A 20954-nucleotide genomic window follows, 5' to 3' on the forward strand; every position below is an offset into this window, starting at 1 on the left:
AATGTTTACCAGACGGGCAAAATAAAGTCATTGTGCAAAGTATAAAGTTAAAAGAAAAAAAAAGTTTACGAGAAAAACAAAGGCATTGTGCAAAGTTTCCGACCCAATCACCGAGATTGGATTAAGGTATAGGAATCTCGGGGCCAGAGACAGAAGGCATCGGTCCATTCATAAGACTCGCTAAAAGGGTCTTACGATTCAAAGAGGATCCTGAGTTTTATGCCTTCGTAAACATGCATTAATAAAATTGTCCCAGATTGTCTTTGTCCGCTTTCTGTCTGTTCGGTAAAGATTGGAAAGAAAGAAATCTCTTAACTTTTTTTTTACCGGTGGGATGGGAAGGATGAGGAAACTTAATTTTTTTAAGTGATGCTTGTCGTAAAAATCTTTTTTTTCTTTTTCTTTACTTTTCAAAGTAATTTTCATATAGGGAGCATTGTCGCTAGATATCTGTTTTTGTTGATAGATTTCCTACCCTCATTCTTCTTAGGAGGAAAAAAAATTATTTCCTCTTCTATTGAAATTATGCTGAAAGTCATTATAATAATACTCATAAAGATAAGATATTGTTTTACAATTTCTCTTGGACCATAGAAATCTTTTATATTTGCAGTGTATTAGAAATGTTGAAGTAGTTTTACTTCTATATCTGAGCACAATTGTTCTGTCGTTAGGACTTAGAATTAACCTATTAAATTGTATGTTTTTATAGCCAATTAAGAGGAGGGGATACCCAATTATTTTTTGCTTGAAACCCTGTATTTTCAGACATTACATTTATTAATTTGTAAAGCTCTGACAGTCAACTCCAGTTTTCTACAACAAAAATTTTTCTTAATGTATTTTTAGTGTAATTACTCCCGCTAAGGTTATAAAATCACTTGCGTTTATTTATTTATGTATTTGTTTGTCTACGAGCAGGATTACGTCAAAACTTTTTTTTCCGGATTATCGCCAAGTTTTAATAACGGACAAATATTATGCTCCGGAAGAATCCAATAAATTGATTATGTGATCCGGATCAAGATCGCTATTCTAATTATTATTGTTATTGTCATATAGTAGATTCATGCACGGTCAGTATATGAAAGAGGGAGAGCTTTGTCCGTAGACTTTATTATAGTGTTAACCATCTTCATTTTTGGGGGTCTGAATCTCTGGTTCCTCTCTGTACTTGTTTACTTGTATGTTGATGAGAATAGTATCCCTCAGCCTTAGTTACATTTTTTATGACGTTACCAACATTCAATTTAATACTATCTAAAGAGAATATTTTTCGTTACATTTTCCCTTTTAATATTCGTTGAAGTAATTTAAAATTGTAGAATATTATTGAGAGATTAGATAAAGAAATTGTTTCCGAATCTATATTATTATTATTATTATTATTATTATTATTATTATTATTATTATTATTATTATTATTATTATTATACAAAAGAATCGCTTAATATCAGTATCAAGAGGCCAGTAAAAAGAGGTTTGACACCAAGAAGGGCAAACTTTACACACACACACACACACACACACACACACACATATATATATATATATATATATATATATATATATATATACATATATATATATATATACATATATATATATATATATGTGTGTGTGTGTGTGTATGTGTCTGTGTGTGTATGTATTTATGTGTGTGTGTGCACGCACCAGTGCTTGCGAATTCATTGATATTTACAAAACAATGTAACTGGAGTCTTGTTAAATCGGATGTAGTGTTACTCTTCAAAAGCTATCTATTTCGTTCTGCCCACACGTGGACATGACTCGCCATCCTTTATTTGACTGAAATAAAATGTGATGTAGTTGAATGTCTCTGTTTTACCATAGATTTTTACATTACTCAATCGATATTTATTAGTTTGGGATTTGTCATGGTTTGGGAAGTAATAGCTATTGAATATCCACAAGATTTATATTTGAATCTCTCTCTCTCTCTCTCTCTCTCTCTCTCTCTCTCTCTCTCTCTCTCTCTCTCTCTCTCTCTTTTTACAATTACAATTATTTTTTTCTATCCGATGAAGCCATGCTGAAAATTCTATATTTGGCCAAGAGTTGAGTGACAGACTTGATAGTGTTCTCATAATTAAACGCAACTTAAAACTAAAAGAAATATAATTAAGACCTTCCTCATTAGCGCCCCGGTTTAGCCATTGTTTTTCAGCACGTTTTCTAATTGGCTGTTCCGTCAGTGACGTCACGACTCACGTTAATTCCCATTGGTCCGTTCATGAGTTCTAATTGACTGTCACGACTAACACTAATCTCATTCGTCCGGTTGATTCTTTTGCATTAAAACTGGCTTGATTCCTGCCGTTTTCTAGGGCATTCTTAGGAATAAATGTTAATCTTGTACGTCATGGCGATATTTAAGTCAAGTATTTTCTTCAGTTTTTCTCACCCTTTTACGTAATAATAGTCATTACAAAGAAATTTCAGTATTGACAAAATACACGATTGATGAAAGAATAACGTTTGATGTTAAGTGGGACTCCTCTATACTTTTTTATATGTAGGCCTGTGCATTATCTTTAATGGCTATTGATAGACTGTAGGACTGAAAATGAATATCAGTAAAACTAAGAGAGGGTTCAAGGAAAATGCAGACAACAAATAAGAGTTATGGACGAGCCTCTAGACTTTGTTAATGAGTATACGTACTTAAGGCAGACAGTAAGTGTTTCCTCAGGACATGAGGCCGAAATATAAAGAAGGGTAAGCAGGTAGTGGAGAGCGTTTGGTAAACAAAATGAGATTATGAAAAAGAAAATGCCACTTTCTCAAAAAGGAAAAGTATTTAATGAAATGGTCCTACTGGTATTAAATTGTGCATCAGAAACTTGGAGCCTTATGGAAGCCTTAGAACGTAATCTAGTTACAACTCAAAGAATTTTGGAAAGAATAATGATAAGAATAACACTAAGAGACAGAAAAAGAGCAACATGGATACGAAAACAAACTAAAGTAGACGAGATTCTAACAACGTGTAAAAAGAAGAAACGGGCATGGTCAGGACATATAATAAGAATGTCAGGCAATAGATGGACGTTAAGAATAACAGAATGGGTCCCTATAGGATGTAAAATAAGCAGGGGAATGAAGAGAAGACTATGGGTTGACAAACCAAGAAACTTTGCGGGTGTGGACTGGCACAGAAAGACCATAAACATACACAAGTGGAAGGACATATCTGAGTCCTTATACATATACGTGTCTGTTCGTAATAGTGTGTATTACCTAGAGGTTTTCTCTTTTTTTCTAATATTTCAGAGATATTTTCGTTTTTAATATTGATTGATTATTACCACATTTCTAAAATGCATTACCCCCCCCCAAAAAAAAAAAAAAAGAAATCCGATAAATCTAAAATCAGGGCTATAGTTTGTTAAATGCTAGTATTATGTATGCATGACACTTTCATGTGAGAGAGAGAGAGAGAGAGAGAGAGAGAGAGAGAGAGAGAGAGAGAGAGAGAGAGAGAATATCAGGCCCGGCGGTTCATGGTAGCAACCAGGTGGCAGGTGTAACGGATGGTAAATCAGTACTAATTAACCTGTCAGTCTTGGAAAGCCGGAATCTTACTTCCCTCCAACCTTTAACGTCTCTGACTAAACTTCTTTCATATTTGTCTAAATATTGGTCGTGTCAGCTTACAATGGGGAATTTTTTCTTCGTTTTTAAGGACCTTCTGCTACTATGAAATTATCATATCAATTTGATAGCAATCAATATGAATCTCCCCTGTATAATAATGAACAAGTCTCTCTCTCTCTCTCTCTCTCTCTCTCTCTCTCTCGCGGGGAGAGGGAGTAGTCATACCCTGGTGAGAGGGGTTGTAGTTATGAAAGTGGCAGGGGTGGGGCGGGTTGAACCTGTGTATGCATATCTATCTTAAATATTTAACCTCAGGGTTGCATACATATATTTGGAAGGCTCCTTTGAAGAGATTAAAGTTATGAAATGGCTGAGTAATTCATTTATACATAATTTTCCTTGAAGGATTTTTTTATAAAGTCGTGGTTGTTTTTTGATGGATTTGTTTCATCCAACTAGGGCTTTTGAGAGATGGAATAGGAAAATGTTAGAGACATTGAACGCTCTTAAAGACCATTTAGCTTTTTTATTGATTGAATGATGTGACGGTGCATTTCTTTTGAAGTTATTTCTAACTTGTATGAGCTGTGGTAGCCTATTAGAAACGTCCCTGCATGGGGACATATTGGACGAATTCGATCCTCGCTCAAGCTCGATAGTTTCTTGGAAGTGGCTGCGACCTCACCATCCTTGTGAGCTAGGAATGGGGTTTTAGTGGAGCCATCAGCAGCCATTGCCTGTTGTTGTTTTTATTGTTGTTATTGTTGTAGATTGCCTGGCCCTTCCTGCTCGACCTGGGCTCTGGCAATCAGGCAGCCAATAATATAGATTTGAGTAGTGGTAAGAATGTCACATTTGTTGAGATATAACCTGTTTTTAGAGGTGGATTATTCAGCATTGGTGGAAGTTGATGATCTACAAACGCCCAATTTTACCATGGTTTTTTTCCAGGTGTTTTCTCCTTCTCTAATCCTCATCACCATTCAATCCCGCAGATTTCGCAAGTCCTTGGTCACAATGAACACTTGTACGTCAAGCTTCCTCGCGGCTTTTGGAGTGCCCACGTCGTCATGGGTGTGACAGTCACGATAGAGGCTGCCCTTCTGCTCCTCACGCCCTCCTGGGCTGCTACCGTTGGCGTGATGCCGCCCTTTGACGATGATGATGCCACTTCGGCTTCGCGGATGGCAGGAGCTGCTTTGGCAGGTAATTATTTTATTGTTAGAGATAGAAATTACCACATAATGTAGATAGATAGGTAAAGATGTGTAAATATATAGGTAAATAAAATGGTGTAGATAGATATATTGATGGATAAGACTGTGTATATAAAGGAAAATTTCTTGAAGGAATTGTTATAAAAACTTCTAAACAGATAGATAGATATAAATGTCTAGGAAGATCGATAGATAAGAAAATTTATAGGTAAAACTTGTTATATATACAGTATATATATATATATATATATATATATATATATATATATATATATATATATGTAGCCTATATATGTACATATGTATATATATATATATATATATATATATATATATATATACATACATATATATATATATATATATAGAGAGAGAGAGAGAGAGAGAGAGAGAGAGAGAGAGAGAGAGAGAGAGAGAGAGAGAGAGAGAGAGAGAGAGATGAAAAAATTGTATTGGTTAAAACATAGCTAATCCTAAAATTGTAGTAGTAGTAGTAGTAGTAGTAGTAGTAGCAGTAGTAGTAGTAGTAACGTAGAATAAAACACGAGGAAAAATATGATTTTTATGCTTTACAATTATCAGTGAAACCCATATTGCTAAAAAAAACTATTTTTTCTTGTAATAATAACTACAAATTCCTTTCAGGTCTCTGTGTATTTGTTTGGTCGATTCTGGGAACATCTGATAAGCATTACGCAAGAACAATGCTGCTTTCCATGCTCACGTACCATGTCCTTGCTGTGTGTGTGACCGGTGCAGCTGCAATGACTGGGGTAAGACATTTTTTATTAAGAAGCCTGGGGTGATTTTGCCAGTTTATCCCTTCATAGTTCTATTTTGCTTTGATGCATTGAGGTAAGATATAAATGTATTACTCAGATTTATACTTTTAATTGCCCATTTATTTTATATCTTTTATTGTCATTTTGTATGACTGTTAAAGCACATGGTAGGTGAATATTGTGGCATGTTTTATTGTTAAGAGATAGACACACTTGACTGCAAAGGTCGGGTTTCTACCACCAGAGGTAATGGAAATGTAGTTGTATGCACCAAAATTACGCAAATGACTCTTCCAGAGGTTTTGGAATAACTGGTACGGGAGTGTAGTGCTACGTATTCTTATCATATTCAAAGGTAATTGTTTACAACACCATGCTCTCCATTTACTCCAAAATAATGCAATCCTGCAGTTCTCATCTTCTTGCACAGTAATTTGGTGGTTATTTAAATTCTGGGAAAGCAATAATTAGCAAGATATGTTGAGGAAGGGGAAGGGGTTATAAAAAGAAAATAGCTTGGTTCCTCACCAAACAACTTGGAACTGACATGTCAACATAGTCGAGCAAACAGAATTCGTGATGCCAGCGTACATAAACAGAAGTTCGTGATGCCAGCGTACATTTGATATACTGTATATTCAAAATATACTTAATAAAAAATTGAGTGATTACTCAAAAGTGTCACTATTTGTAAATTGCATATTTTATGGACACTTTTGAGTAATTAATCAATTTTTAATTAAGTATATTTTGAATATACAGTATATCAAATGTACGCTGGCATCACAAACTTCTGTTTATATACGTTGGCATCACGAATTCTGTTAGCTCGACTATGTTGACATGTCAGTTCCAAGTCGTTTAGTGAGGAAACCGAACTATTTTCTTTTTATAACCCCTTCCCCCTTCCTCAACATATCTTGCTAATTATTTCTTTCCCAGAATTTAAATAACCACCTAATTACTGTGCAAGAAGATGAGAAAACGGATTTTGAAGCGAAGTGAAAAATCTATTTTTGGGTGAGATGGCCATGTCGTCCTGATGGAAGCTTCCTATTGGCAGCTTTCTATGGGATATTTGGCTACAGTGATACTCCCAGAGAATTGACCATAGGTCTCCAGAATTCTAACTCCTGGCGCGAGTATCCTTAAAATTTTTCTTAAGGATATCGCATAATATCGGGGGAGGTATTTCTTGATACGACACATGGCAATCTTCACCCCGAATAGAGTTTTCGCTATTACAGGGCCCAAAATGGCCGCTCATTCCTTGTTTTGTAGCGCTTTACGCACGGTGTACTCCCGCTTGCTCTAGTATTCTAGATCGGTATTTCGAGGATTTTATCATGCATTCTCCAGCATCTTCTGCCTCTGGAAAGTTGTATTTAATCTTTCCTGTGTATAATTTTTAGCTCCCTTCTCACTGTTAAATTAGTATAATTTAGATGTGTTTATCGGAGCGTAGCCGGTAACCGGAGGTGCCATTTTGGATGCTATCGTTTGCCATACATGCCTTATTTAGTCAGTAGAACGACGTTCCTGGTATTTTAGCTTTAATTGCATATAGCCATTTAGGCAAAAAATTATACTAGTGAAGATAAGATCATGCACATATATTTCCCCTTCCCTAAATGTAAGAATCGTATACGTTAGAGTCTCGGTGATATAGCTTAGCCAAGATCTTGCCCCGCGGTAGGCTAACCTAGCCTATGCACTTTATTATACTTTCGTACATTATCCCCATTTACCCTCGTGTATCGTTTTATCAATTCGACAGGAGATAGTATATCTCCTAAAATTTTTATATAATTCGATACTCGTCTCTTATAGAGATTAAGGGTAAACCCTCCTTCCTCTGATGGCGGACAACCCTATCCTGGACTTGCCATAGAGTAGTATACTCCGGCTTGCCTAGGATAGTGTTTCGTGTCTTCCCCCTTGCCGTCGAGCATCCCGGCTTGGTTTTACAGTACGACAGCAACTCAGAGTATTCAGTCTTTTTGCCGACAACTCGGCTGCCGGGGGAGTAGTCACTCCCCTGCCGGCTTACAGTTGCCGGCATAGGAAGCCTAGCTTTCCTAGACCGCATCCGAAGTGGTAGTACAATGTCACCACCTTCTCCCTTACGGTCTAGAAGACAAGTCTTGTTTCGGCAAGGTCCTAGGCTGAAGAATAGATATTCTTCTGCTGCCCAGAACGGCGCCAATATTGAACCGATGTTTCTGATTTGTGACTGGACATGGCCGGCAATCCTGTTGCCTTCTCCCGACACAACACACAAGACCCTTTCTCTGCCTCTCTCTGTCCTTTAGCGATAGCCTAGCCATCGCATGTCTTTGGCCGGTGTTCTAGAATCTCCCCGATTGCCAGGTGGGCTGCGGTGCCGGCCGGGCTCCTACTTAGGCGGCTTGATAGCCACTCTGACCTTCCCCCTACGGACGCAAGGCTCCGAGAAAGGATGTGCCGGCCATGACGGCTGCCGGTGGAAGACCCTAATGTCTTTGAGTGTTCTTCAGTCCTTCCTTGGACTGCCATCCACATCCCTGGAACCGGCAGTAACCGGCAACATATCATGTGGCTGGGTAGAAGCTAGAATGATTCATTCCCCCCTTTCCATTTGAACCCTCATTCTGGAAGAAGGCAGTAGGAACAGTAGTACCTACACCCTTATTTTATACTAAACTATAATAAGGTAGCCCTTCTCTCCATGCTTTTTCTCTCTCTGTCGGCTAGTGCCGTCAGGTACTAACCTAGTCGGCAGCATGCTGGCTAGACCGGTGCCGCCAGGTACTAGCCTAGCCGCCAACATGCCGGCTGAACTACAGTATATGCTTACATTAGCAATGCTACGATAATATTAACGTGTATTTTAAAGCATTTTTCCAAATACCCTTTACACAAAATATAAAAAGGTACAAAAGGGTACAGAACCTAACAAACCCACCTAACCTAACCTAGAAGTTCCCAGGTCACAACCCCTAGCCGGGGGCAAGCCCCCCAACCCCCTTCCCAGGTCACAACCCCTAGCAAGAGGTAATGTTGAACTTCGCACTCTAAAAACATTAAAATTAAAGAAATTAATGACTTACTTTTATGACCCGGTGTAATGGTCTGTTTTTCCCCCGTCCATAATAATGGTTAACTCCACCAAGCAAAGGCATGGACATCCACCAAGAACAGATGTCAGAAGTGTCAACCGACACAGAACAGGACCTATTACAAGAAGGCCCTGAAGAAGACATTGGCTCTACCACGCACGGAGGAAGAAGGATCCGTTTCGACGGTAACTGAGGACCCTCAGTTCGCCGTGACGACATTTTAACCTATACCGTCAACCTCTTCAACCCCAACTCCTCAACCAACTATACAGGTCGACAAGAGCGAAGCACTATTCACGTCAATCCAGCAGATGTTGGAATTGTTCCGGAAGGAACAAGAAGAGATAAATCAATCCATCCAACAGAATAAGAAACAGATACAGGAAGGGGATTGACCTGGAACTTCCAGGGGCTCTATTAAGCCCCTTAGAGTATCAGACCTCCCTCACTGCTCCGAAACCAACCCCTGGGGGTATGCGGAGCACATGCCCATGATGAATGGGAAACTATATGTTTCAGAGAAGTTGGGGGCCAAACTGTTTGAAGATCTTGAGTTCTGCCCCAGCTTTTCAGCCTATCCAGACTGTTACGTGAGACTGCTGGATGAACTTGCGTCCTGTGAGGAAACAGTACCGAAGGAAGTCATTGTCTTCGAACATGACAAGGCACAAGCCATCCTTGTAAATGTCCTTGAAAGGAGCCGGATACACCAACTCAAAAGTCTCAGCACTGAGCAAGAGGCATCCCACCTTGTTGCTCCTTCCTCCATTTCTTTCCCCTTTTCGGAGAAAGCTCTAGAATTTGTCACTGTGGCAATCGAAGAGGGAAACCCTGCCCATCTCTAGAGGAATGTAAACCATTCTCTCTAGCAGTGCCTACCTGCGAGGAGAAGTGGAAAGACGTCCATCTAACCTTCTCCGTCTCGAAATTGTATCCAGAGATAGCAGGCCAGCAGTTCAATGAGAACCTCCCGAAGTTGCCAGACCATCTTCTGAGGAGAGAACAGGAGACGAAAGAGAGACTAGCGGCCTTCCTTTCTCATCAGAACTGCCTGGAAATGTGCGCAGGCCTGCATAATGCCTCAGAAATGTTTCTTTTCCTGGCTAAGTCTCACATGGGTACCCTTGTGAAGGACTTATATGCTTTCATCAAGTCAAGAAGGACCTGTAGAGAGCATGTGTTTGCCTCGGCAACAGTGAAACGCGTACCCAGGAAACTGATTTCATCGTGTATCTGAGGCAAGGACCTTTTCCCACAGTAAGCGGTCCAAGAAGTCATAGCCAATGCAGCCATGGCGAATAGGAACCTTCTCCAAAAGTGGGGTATGACATCTAAGAGGAAAGCTTCCTCAGACAGAGGTCCCCAACCTAAGAACAAACAGGCAAGGAGACCACGTACACCTGCACAACTTCCGGCCATGACCATGGCCACAGTGCCTCAACTGGTAGCACAGGCCCAAACCACCTTCCAGATGGTCCCTCAACAGCTGGTAGCCCAGTCGCCAGCATTTAATCCTGGCTTTGAGAGGCAGTCGACCACCTTTTGTCCCTATAAAGGAAAAGGCCAAAGAAGAGGTTCCTCCGGAAACCCCTAACGGGGCAGAGGAGGACGCGGTCACGGACGTAAGTCCTCAGGACCCCCCAAGCACTGAGGGGTTCCAGGTAAGAGGCAGATTATACCACTTTCGGGATCGCTGGACTTTCGATCCCTGGGCCCACAGCCTAATCACGAATGGACTCGGGTGGAAATGGAACAGAACTCCACTTCGTTTTCCAGAATTCTTCCAACACTCCACCCCCTTGTTAGAAGAATATACAGTGATGCCTCAGGATACGAAAGTAATCCGTTCAGGATGCGGTTTCGTATCCTGATATTTTCGTATCCTGAGTCGCGTTTTACATGTAAATAGCCTAATCCGTTCCAAGCCTTACAAAAAGTCACCTTTTCTTTCATAAACACGCTAAACTGTAGTAATAAACATGCAATGCAGCCATTTCTATCATTCAATAATTAACACAACCATTAAAAACAGCCTAATCCATTCCAGAAACCACTATGAGATTATTCAATAATGTAGTTATAGCCAAGTTATCCCCACAAGCCCAAAGAAAACGGTCCGTTTTCTTTACTACTCACTTGCATCGTCTCCAACTCCTTCAGGTCGTCCGTCGTCAACTCCTCGTGGTGCTCCTCGATAAGTTCATCTATATCCTCCGCGCTAACTTCCAGCCCCATGGACATACCAAGATGTACGATGTCAGCCACCTCAGACTGCTGAATTGGTTCAGGATCGTCAACGATCTCGGCTCCGCCTCCAGGCTTCCCGAACCCCTCGAAGTCTCGTGCAGAGACAGCATCAGGCCACAGCTTCCTCCAAGATGAGTTTAGGGTACGCCTCGAAACTTCTGCCAAGCGAGATCGATGAGTTTGAGGCATATCACGATGTTAAAGTGATCTTTCCAAAATTCACGCAGAGTGAGGTTTGTACTCTCTGTGACTTGGAAACATCTCTTGAAGAGATGCTTCGTGTACAATTTTTTAAAATTTGAAATAACTTGCTGGTCCATGGGCTGGAGGAGAGGGGTGGTGTTAGGCGGTAGATATAGGACCTTTATGAAGGAATACTCGGCCAGAAGATATTCCTCGAGGCCAGGAGGGTGAGCTGGAGCATTGTCCAACACCAGCAGACATATCATAGGGAGGCGCTTTTCTTCCAAATATTTTCGGACAGTCGAACCGAAGCAGACATTCACCCAATCAATGAACAGTTGCCTCGTTACCCAGGCTTTTGCATTCGCCTTCCACATCACGGGAAGGTTCTCCTTGATTACTTTGTGGGCTTTGAAGGCTCGGGGATTTTCTGAATGGTACACCAGCAGGGGCTTTATCTTGCAGTCCCCACTGGCGTTTGCACAAAAAGCAAAGGTAAGCCTGTCCTTCATAGGCTTATGTCCGGGTAGCCTCTTCTCCTCCGCCGTGATGAACGTCCGACGAGGCATTTTCTTCCAGAAAAGCCCAGTTTCGTCGCAATTGAAAACTTGCTGCGAACTGTAGCCTTCCTGCAGAGTCAACTCTTCAAACATTTTAACAAAGGCTTCGGTGGCCTTCGTGTCCGAGCTGGCTGCCTCCCCATGCCGTACCACTGAATGGATGCCAGTCCTTTTCTTGAACTTCTCGAACCACCCACGAGAAGCCTTGAACTCTGGGGGTTCCTGCTGGGATGTTCCTTCTCCTGCTCCTTCTTCGGCCTGAGCACGCACAAGATCACCGAAAATGGCGGAGGCCTTCTGGCAAATTGTAGTCTCAGTGATGGTGTCTCCTGAGATCTCTTTGTCCTTGATCCACACAAGAAGCAGCCTCTCCATCTCGTCATGCACGTGGGTTCTCTTGTTGGAGAAAATAGTGACGCCCTTAGAACCTTAGAAGGTGTCGCTGCTTTTATGGCCGCCTTCTGCTTCAGGATGGTGCCTATCGTAGATGGATTCCGGCCATACTCCTTGGCGATCGCACTTAAACGCATGCCAGACTCGTACTTTTTAACGATTTCAAGTTTCGTCTCCATCGAGAGCATCGTCGTCTTCTTCTTTCCTTCGGCAACATTCTTGGGACCCATGGCTACAGTAATACGTAATATAATACACTACGTACGTTATATACAGTCTATGTATAGTAAACACTAATACAGTACAGTGCACAGTAACGAATGTTTATTAACGATAACACGTGGCGTACGAATGTACTGTATATTATCACTAAGTCAAACAAGCGAAAGCACACAATGTCTGTTAACGATACCGCGGTCGGAACGAAAAGAGAGAGAGAGAGATGAACACCCGTGCGTAGGCAAGCTGGGATAGTTGCCGACCAATAGGAAAGCAGGATCTTATGGCGTCAGCTAGCGTCTGAGTAGGGAGATAACCAATGGGGGAGCGGGAGGCTGTAAGTGAGTCTACCCAAGTTCAAAGTCTGGCGGCGCGCGCTTTTTAAAATTATTCTCGGCGAAGAGTTGGGATCTCGTAAGGTTTTCGTATCCTGAAATTTTATCCGTATCCTGGGGCATAAAAATCTTCGAATCACTTTTCGCATCCTGAATTTTTCATAAGCAGAAACTTTCGTATCCAGAGGTATCACTGTACCTCAGAACTGTTGAACAAGAAGGTAATAAGGAAAGCAAAGTCCATCAAATTCCAGGGAAGGCTGTTTTGTGTTCCCAAGAAAGACTCAGACAAACTCAGAGTCATTCTAGACTTGTCTCCACTCAACAAGTTCATCGAGAACAACAAGTTCAGAATGCTTACTTTGCAACACATAAGGACCCTTCTACCAAAAGGGGCATACACAGTCTCAATAGACCTGGAAGATGCCTACTGGCATCTGCCAATCAGCAGCCCCTTCTCCTCCTACCTAGGATTCAAGCTACAGAAGAAGAAATTCATCTTAAGAGCAATGCCCTACGGACTGAACACAGCCCCAAGGATATTCATAAAACTAGCAGACACAATCGTCCAACAGCTACGCTCCCAAGGAGTTCAAGTGGTTGCATATCTAGATGATTGGCTGGTGTGGGCAGCATCCAAGACTACTTGTCTGCAGGCAGCCAAAAAGGTGATTCAGTTCCTGGAACACCTGGGCTTCAAGGTCAATCTCAAGAAGTCTCGCCTTTCTCCAGCTCAAAAGTTCCAATGGTTAGGAATCCAATGGAACTTAAAGTCACACCACCTCTCCATTCCATCCAAGAAGAGGAGAGAGATAGCTGGAGCTGTTAAGAGACTAATCTGTCACAAGAGGATTTCAAGACGTCAACAGGAAAGAGTATTGGGCTCTCTCCAGTTTGCAGCAGTGACAGCCCCGGTGCTAAAAGCACGTCTAAAGGATGCGTCAGGAGTCTGGAGAAGATATGCATCAAGCACTCGAAGAGATCAACTAAGGTTGACCCCAACCCGATTGCACACGCTATTAAGGCCATGGTCAACAGCCAATAGCCTAGCACGGACAGTTCCCCTGCAACCACCACATCCATCAGTCGTGATACACACGGACGCTTCCTTGGAAGGATGGGGAGGCCATTCTCACAAGAGAAAAGTGCAGGGGAATTGGTCGCACTAGTTCAAAACCTTTCATATCAACATCTTGGAGGCTATGGCAGTTTTCCAGACGTAGAAGAAACTATCCCCTCACTGAGCAATCCACATCAGATTTGTCCTGAACAACGAAGCGATAGTAAAATGTCTAAACCGACAAGGCTCGAGATCATCTCACATCAACCATGTGATACTAGCCATCTTCTACCTGTCAAGGAAGAAGGGATGGCACTTATCAGCAGTTCACTACAAGGGTTCCGCAACGTGACGGCGAATGCTCTAACCAGGCAAAAGCCGATAGAGACAGAATGGTCCCTAGGCACACTCATTCTCCTTCATCTCGGAAAAAGTCCTGGAACTGCAGATCGACCTCTTCGCAACGAGCGACCACAAGAAGCTACCTTGTTACGTAGCCCCTTATACGGACCCTCAAGCAGAGGCGATAGACGCCATGTCCCTCGACTGAAACAGGTGGAATCGCTTTTATCCGTTTCCACCAACCAATCTCCTGCTAAGAGTTCTCGAAAAGCTAAGATCTTTCCGAGGGACAGCAGCAGTAGTGGCCCCCAAATGGCCCAAAAGCAATTGGTTCCCTCTTGTTCTAGAATTGAAACTGAATCTGTTTCCTCTGCCGAATCCAGTTCTATCCCAACTGTTCCAGAAGTCGACTGTCTACACTTCATCCTCGAGAACCAACAACCTACATCTCATGATTTTCTAGCCCTAGCAGCGAACAAAAAGTTTGTAATCTCGAAGGATAAAGTTGACTTCATTGAAGAGTATAAGTCAAGTTCGACTAGGAGACAATATGAGTCATCTTGGTAGAAACGGGTGTCCTTTGTGAAAACAAGGTATCCAACAGAAATATCGATAGATTTCTGTCTCGCTTTCTTCTTACACCTACACGAACAAGGCCTGGCTTCCACCACGATTACTGCGGGTAAGTCGGCCCTGACTGTGGGAAATAATTCCGGGAAAGGCCTCCCCGTTTCTGATTTCCAGACCCGAGCCTGAAGGATAGAGCGCCAACACTCTCACACTTGACAAACTAGAGAACTGCAACGAAGACGGTTTCCTTTCCCTGCACACGTTTAAGTCCAAAGATTATTCTATACCCGGACTGTCGGCACCGATATCACCTTGATGTTCAGATGCTACTCCAGGGCGCAGAATAGTAAATCCCAATCAAGTGGGGTTGGACTGAATCAGTTACGTTAACGACAGTTTCACAAAGCGTTAGGGGGATCAGTACTGTAAAAGTCAAAACGTCCTAAGGACCACCGGGAGGTAATACCGTAGAACATTACAATAAAGGATTGACACCGATAGCTTTACATTAACGTAAATATAAACTTCCCCTTAAGTTATATCTCACCTCATGAGATAACTCATTTAGTCATTTCAAAATGTAAAGGTTAAGTTAAAAACAGTTAATAATTTTAACCTAAAATGGCGTTTATTTCCATAAAGTACCACAGGAATTTTCACATAACTGACACAGGAAAAACCAGCAAAACTACCTAATTGAAATTTGAATAAAGACTGCATGGCATATGAAATATGAAAAATGCCAAGAAAATGGTCAAATCAATTAAATCGTAAATCATTAATCAAATGACTAATCAACCAATGAAAGTAAAAATGGTGACTGAAATAATACCAAAAGTTCTACTCACTACTTTGAACACATTCCTATTGGGCAAAAAATTTCAAACTTGATAGAGGGGAACAGGAACACAACTTATGGTAACGGACACACCATGAATGATTAAACCAGACAGTTTGAACATGACTTCCTAGCTAAATGTGCACATCGTCAAATAAAGGCTAGAAAAAGAGGGGGGACAGTTCCTTGGCCAAGGTTGAGCACTGTTAATTAGTACTCACGCTCTTGAGGGTTGATTGTAGACTGTAGTGGAAGCATCTTGTGAACTGTTAAGAACACGGTTCATCTTCAGTTCTGCACTGTCGTGTTTTGTCTTCGTCAGCCTATCTTCTAAATAATGGCTCAAAGCAAGGCATACTGTTGGTTAGTAACTGGTTGACCAACAGGTAGTTGAAGCGACGCCTAAGTTGAAGCGGCGTCCAAGTTGAAGGGGCTATGCCTACATCCGTCTTCCACGCTTCCTGTTTTTAAGTGGCCCGCTCGAGCCCTCCTGCCTGCCGCCGCTGAGTTGGGTCAAGCCGGTCGAGTGGTTCTTCTTCAAATATCCATGAGTACATGGTTCGCTGAAGGGTGCTTTTTATAAATACAAGGATCATTCTTGAAACTCCAGGGGAAAGTGATTATAAAGAAATCCTATTGTCTGGCTTATAAAAAGCGGATTTTGAGCGAAGCGAAAAATCTATTTTTGGGTAAGATAGCCATGTCGTCCTGATGGAAGTTCCTTAAAGGCAGCTTCCTAGGGTATATTACAACTACGGCGATATTCCCAGAGAATTTACCTTCAGGTACCCAGAATTCTAACTCCTGGAGCGAGTATCCCTAAAAAAGACCTTAGGGATATCGTAAATATCAGTGGACGTATTCTTGACACGCCTCATAGCAATCTATACCCCGAATAGAGTTAACTCTTCGTAGGGGTCAAATGGCAAGAAAACGAAAACTATAAGAAAGGGGGGGAGCCGTACGTAAGGCATCTCTCCTCCCCGTTTCGAAAGCGTGCCCTGCGCCGCTCGCGGCGCCATCTGTATTCCTTGTAGCGATACACGAGGTGCTACAGATACTGTATGTAGGGAGGGGTCCTACAACCCTTTTCACTCTTTTTTTTTTTTTTTTTTTTTTTTTTTTTTTTTTTTTTTTTTTTTTTTTTTGAAAAGGAACAGGGCGGGTCCATCAGGACGACATGGCTATCTTACCCAAAAATAGATTTTTCGCTTCGCTCAAAATCCGTTTTTTGGGCTCAAGCCATGTCGTCCTGATGGAAGTATACCAGAGCATTACTGTATCTGTGGATTCTCAATACGTGCCGTACTCCTCAGGAATGTTTCTTAGTCAACTCGACTGAAAGACCTAAGATGTTACCGTTATACATCTTTTCACTAATCATAAGCCATGAAAGCGCTTCCTGCCCCCTACAGGGAGGAGTCCTACTAGACTCTAGAAACGAACGAAGAGTACATATACCTATGTATGAATCACTCGCCAGCCAGTACAATATAGTGGTCTCACTCTATATGAAGTAAAGCATAGTCTTACGGGACTACAGCATCCAAGGGAAAAATCTCGACCAGCACCCTGGTCGAAGTAAAATTAGACAAAAAGGTTATATCTGCGTAGGATTAAACTTGCTGCCACCACCGTCCTCAGAGAGGGGTGGAGTCCTTTATGCTAAGGAAAGTATAAACCAGTGCAATAAGGCTTTGCATTAAGGAATAGGCTATTATAGATATCCCCGATTAATATACATAGGCTAAATGCTCAATAAATAACATGAAATCAATATAGGTAAAGGAGACGCAAAGTTCCCGAGAACAAGTTTATTGAGTAACAATAAATAGACATGGTCACCATAAATATGTACATACGATAGGTGGATGACCAACAATTTACACAAGTACCGTAGTGCATGGATGAATGGTTATCTGAAAGAAAACAAATATGTCACTTGCCACATACCCAGGTATCAAAGTTAACGTCCATGTTACTACTTTGCTGACATTAGCGTTAGCAAACGCTTGGCACACCTGTCTGTACTTGTGCTACCATCACCATAACGCTGGAACAGTCACTGTGGGCTCTCAGAACCTTCACTACTAGTTATATCAACGCATATAACTAACCACTCACCCAAGAATCAAAGTCCCAAATGATTCCACTGTTCCTCGCAGAGTTAAACAGCAGGGTTAACGACGCAACCAACTGCTACCACAGACCTCTTTAGCTGCTCCACTTGCTTAGCATAGTGGCGAAAGAATACCCTGGAAGACTTCCAGCCAGTGTATGAACGAAGGTGTTCAAAATCCATAAAGTTAAAGAAGTTTAAGGATGAAGCAACTTTCCTCGGATCATGACCTGCGGGTGAACTGTCAGGATCCGCTCTGCGAATAAAATATGTAATTTTCGCGTTAAGCTGATTTAAAGATAAATTCGAGCCCGATGTTTCTCCTCTGAATAGTTGGCCCCCATGGAAGTCTGAAGTTCTACGAAGATAGACCTTTAGGCATTCTACGGGACATAGAGATGCATCTTCTTTCAGAGGGCAGATTCTCCAGGGACCCCACCTGTTGGTGGGCAACTCGTTCTTAGCGAGAAACGTAGGGTCCGGAAACAGGTTCAGTTCTCCCCCATCCAGGAACTGAACTCGGCCCTCCTCTCTCGAGAGGGCCACAATCTCACTAACTCTGGCCCCAGAAGCAAGGGCAAAAAGGAAGAACACTTTTTGAGTCAGGTCCTTCAATGCACATTCCTCATTATCCAGTAATGAGGCAAAATGAAGGACTTTGTCTAACGACCACGAAATAGGCTTTGGAGGAGCTGATGGTCTAAGCCTAGCACAGGCCTTCGGGATCTTATTAAACATCTCGTTAGCGAGGTCTACCTGGAAGGCATATAGAATGGGTCTTGTCAGAGCTGACTTACATGTAGAAATTGTGTTAGCCGCCAGCCCCTGTCCGTGGAGGTGAATGAAGAAGGATAGGCAGAACTCCGTAGAGATCTCTTGTGGGTTCTTGTCTTTGACAAAGGCTACCCATTTCTTCCATGCAGATTCGTACTGCCTCCTAGTAGACTTACACTTGTATTCTTCCAGGAAGTCGATGCTATCTTTCGAGATTCCGAACCGTTTCTTCACCGCTAGGGAGAGAAAATCATGAGCTGCAGGGTTCGGGTTTTCTGTGATGAAGCGTAGACAGTCGACTTCTGGACTTGCTGGGACAGAACTGGGTCCGGGAGTGGTAGAAACTTCAGTCGTAGTTCCAGAGCTAGAGGGAACCATACACTGTTCGGCCACTTGTGGGCCACTATTGCTGCTACTCCCTTGAAGGATCTCAGTTTGTTGAGGACCCTCAACATCAGATTGTGAGGGGGAAACAGGTAGATCCTGGACCATCTGTTCCAATCGAGGGACATCGCATCTACTGCTTCCGCCAAGGGGTCCACGTATGGGGACACATATTTCGGCAGCTTCTTGTTGTCCTTCGTCGCGAAGAGGTCTATCTGCAGTTCTGGGACTTGTCTCAAGATGAAGGAGAATGATCCTGCGTCTAGGGACCATTCTGACTCTATCGGTGTAACCCTGGATAGAGCGTCCGCGGTCACATTCCGGACTCCTTGAAGGTGAACTGCTGACAGGTGCCACTTCTTCTTCTCCGCCAGTCGGAATATGGCTAACATTACCTGGTTGAGAGGTGGGGATCTCGATCCCCGCCGATTCAGACATTTCACTACCACCTCGCTGTCCAGTACCAACCTTACATGGATCGAGTGACGTGGGGATACTTTCTTCAGGGTAAGAAGCACTGCCATAGCTTCTAGAAAGTTTATGTGAAAAGTCCCAAATAGCTTGGACCAGGTCCCTTGCACTTTTTTCCGATGGGAGTGACCCCCCCACCCTACCTTTGAGGCGTCTGTGTGGATTGTCACTGACGGGGGGGGGTGGCTGAAGAGGTAGAGACCTCTTTAGACGACTGGCTTGAGACCACGGTCTGAGAAGAGAACGTAGTCGAAGTGGGACCGGTCTCTTCAAGTCCCTTCGCTCTTTCGATGCAAAGGTTCTCCATACTCCCGCTGCATCTTTTAGCTGTGCTCTTAGCACTGGGTCTGTTACTGATGCAAACTGAAGAGAGCCCAAAACCCTCTCTTGTTTGCGTCTTGATATCCTCTCGGAACCTAGAAGTCTCCTGACAGACCCCGCTATTTCCTTCCTCTTTGACATCGGAATGGAAAAACGGTGTGACACTAGATCCCAGTGAATTCCCAACCACTGGAACCTCTGAGCTGGAGAAAGACGAGACTTCTTTCTGTTGATCATGAAACCTAGATATTCCAGGAACTGAATCACTTGTAGGGAAGCTTGCAAGCATTCTGCTCTGGATGCTGCCCACACCAACCAATCGTCCAGGTAGGCTACTACTTGGAACCCTTTTAGGCGTAACTGTTTGAGCGCTGCGCTCGCAAGCTTCGTAAAGATCCTTGGGGCTATGTTTAGCCCGAAGGGCATCGCTCTGAAAGCATAAAGTTTTTGTTGTAGCTTGAATCCTAGGTAGGGGGAGAGACGGCGACTTATTGGAACGTGCCAATATGTGTCTGACAAATCGATGGAGACGGTATATGCCCTCTTGGGCAGTAAGGCCCTTATGTGTTGTAACGTTAACATCTTGAACTTGTGGTTCACTATGAACTTGTTGAGTGGTGACAAGTCCAGAATGACTCTGAGTTTCCCCGAGTCTTTCTTGGGAACACAAAACAGCCTCCCTTGAAACTTGATGGACTTTACCCTCCGGATCACCTTTTTCTCCAACAGATCTTGGATGTACTCCTCCAAAACGGGGGTGGAGTGTTGGAAAAATTGAGGGCACTGGGGCGGAGTACTGTACCAACTCCAACCCAGTCCATTTTTGAGAAGGCTGTGGGCCCAGGGATCGAAGGTCCAGCGATCCCGGAAATACTGAAGTCTCCCACCTACCGGCGACACTTCACTTTGACTGCCCTGCAGTCTTGCCTCCCTGGCCGCGACCACCTCTGAATCCTCGTCCCCTAGAGGGGCGTCTCGCCGAACCTCTGGCTGCCCCTCTGGGTCTTGCACGAAACGTGGTTGATTGTCCCTCGAACACGGGATTGAATGCCGGGGAAGCTGATGACATGGCTTGGGGTACCCATTGGAAGGTGGTCGGGGTCTGGGCTACCAGTTGTGGTACCGGAGGCAAAGCTGGCTGCTGCTGCTGCTGTCTTTGTGGTTTGAAAGACTTGGCTGGACGGGAGGAAAACCTTGATTTCTTCGCCTTTCCTTTCGGCTGAGGGCCCTCATCCGGAGAAGACTTCCTCTTAAGGGACAGGCCCCACTTCAGGAGAAGATTGCGGTTCTCAGTGGCTGCCTTGTCCACGACCTCTTTGACCACGTCCTTGGGAAAGAGATCTTTACCCCAGATGCTGGATGAAATGAGCCTCTTGGGTTCATGCCTCACTGTGGCCGAGGCGAACACAAACTCCCTACAGGC

The 20954-nt window shown here is 43.0% G+C and overlaps 1 protein-coding gene across 6 annotated transcripts in view; it reads left to right on the forward strand.

Annotated features, from left to right (window-relative positions):
* The window catches only part of LOC137616534 (tumor protein p53-inducible protein 11-like), a 282889-nt gene that overhangs the window by 217212 nt on the left and 44723 nt on the right, over positions 1–20954 (forward strand). For 5 of the 6 annotated variants that reach the window (XM_068346379.1, XM_068346381.1, XM_068346380.1 and 2 more), the window contains 2 exons: positions 4614–4824; positions 5481–5608. In XM_068346379.1, coding sequence (XP_068202480.1) covers positions 4614–4824; positions 5481–5608 — 339 coding nt within the window. Of the gene's footprint in view, positions 1–4613; positions 4825–5480; positions 5691–20954 lie in introns of all 6 variants that reach the window. The other variant, XM_068346382.1, reaches the window with a different exon arrangement.

Source organism: Palaemon carinicauda, chromosome 22, assembly GCF_036898095.1.
Source record: "Palaemon carinicauda isolate YSFRI2023 chromosome 22, ASM3689809v2, whole genome shotgun sequence".
NCBI classification, from domain to species: domain Eukaryota; kingdom Metazoa; phylum Arthropoda; class Malacostraca; order Decapoda; family Palaemonidae; genus Palaemon; species Palaemon carinicauda.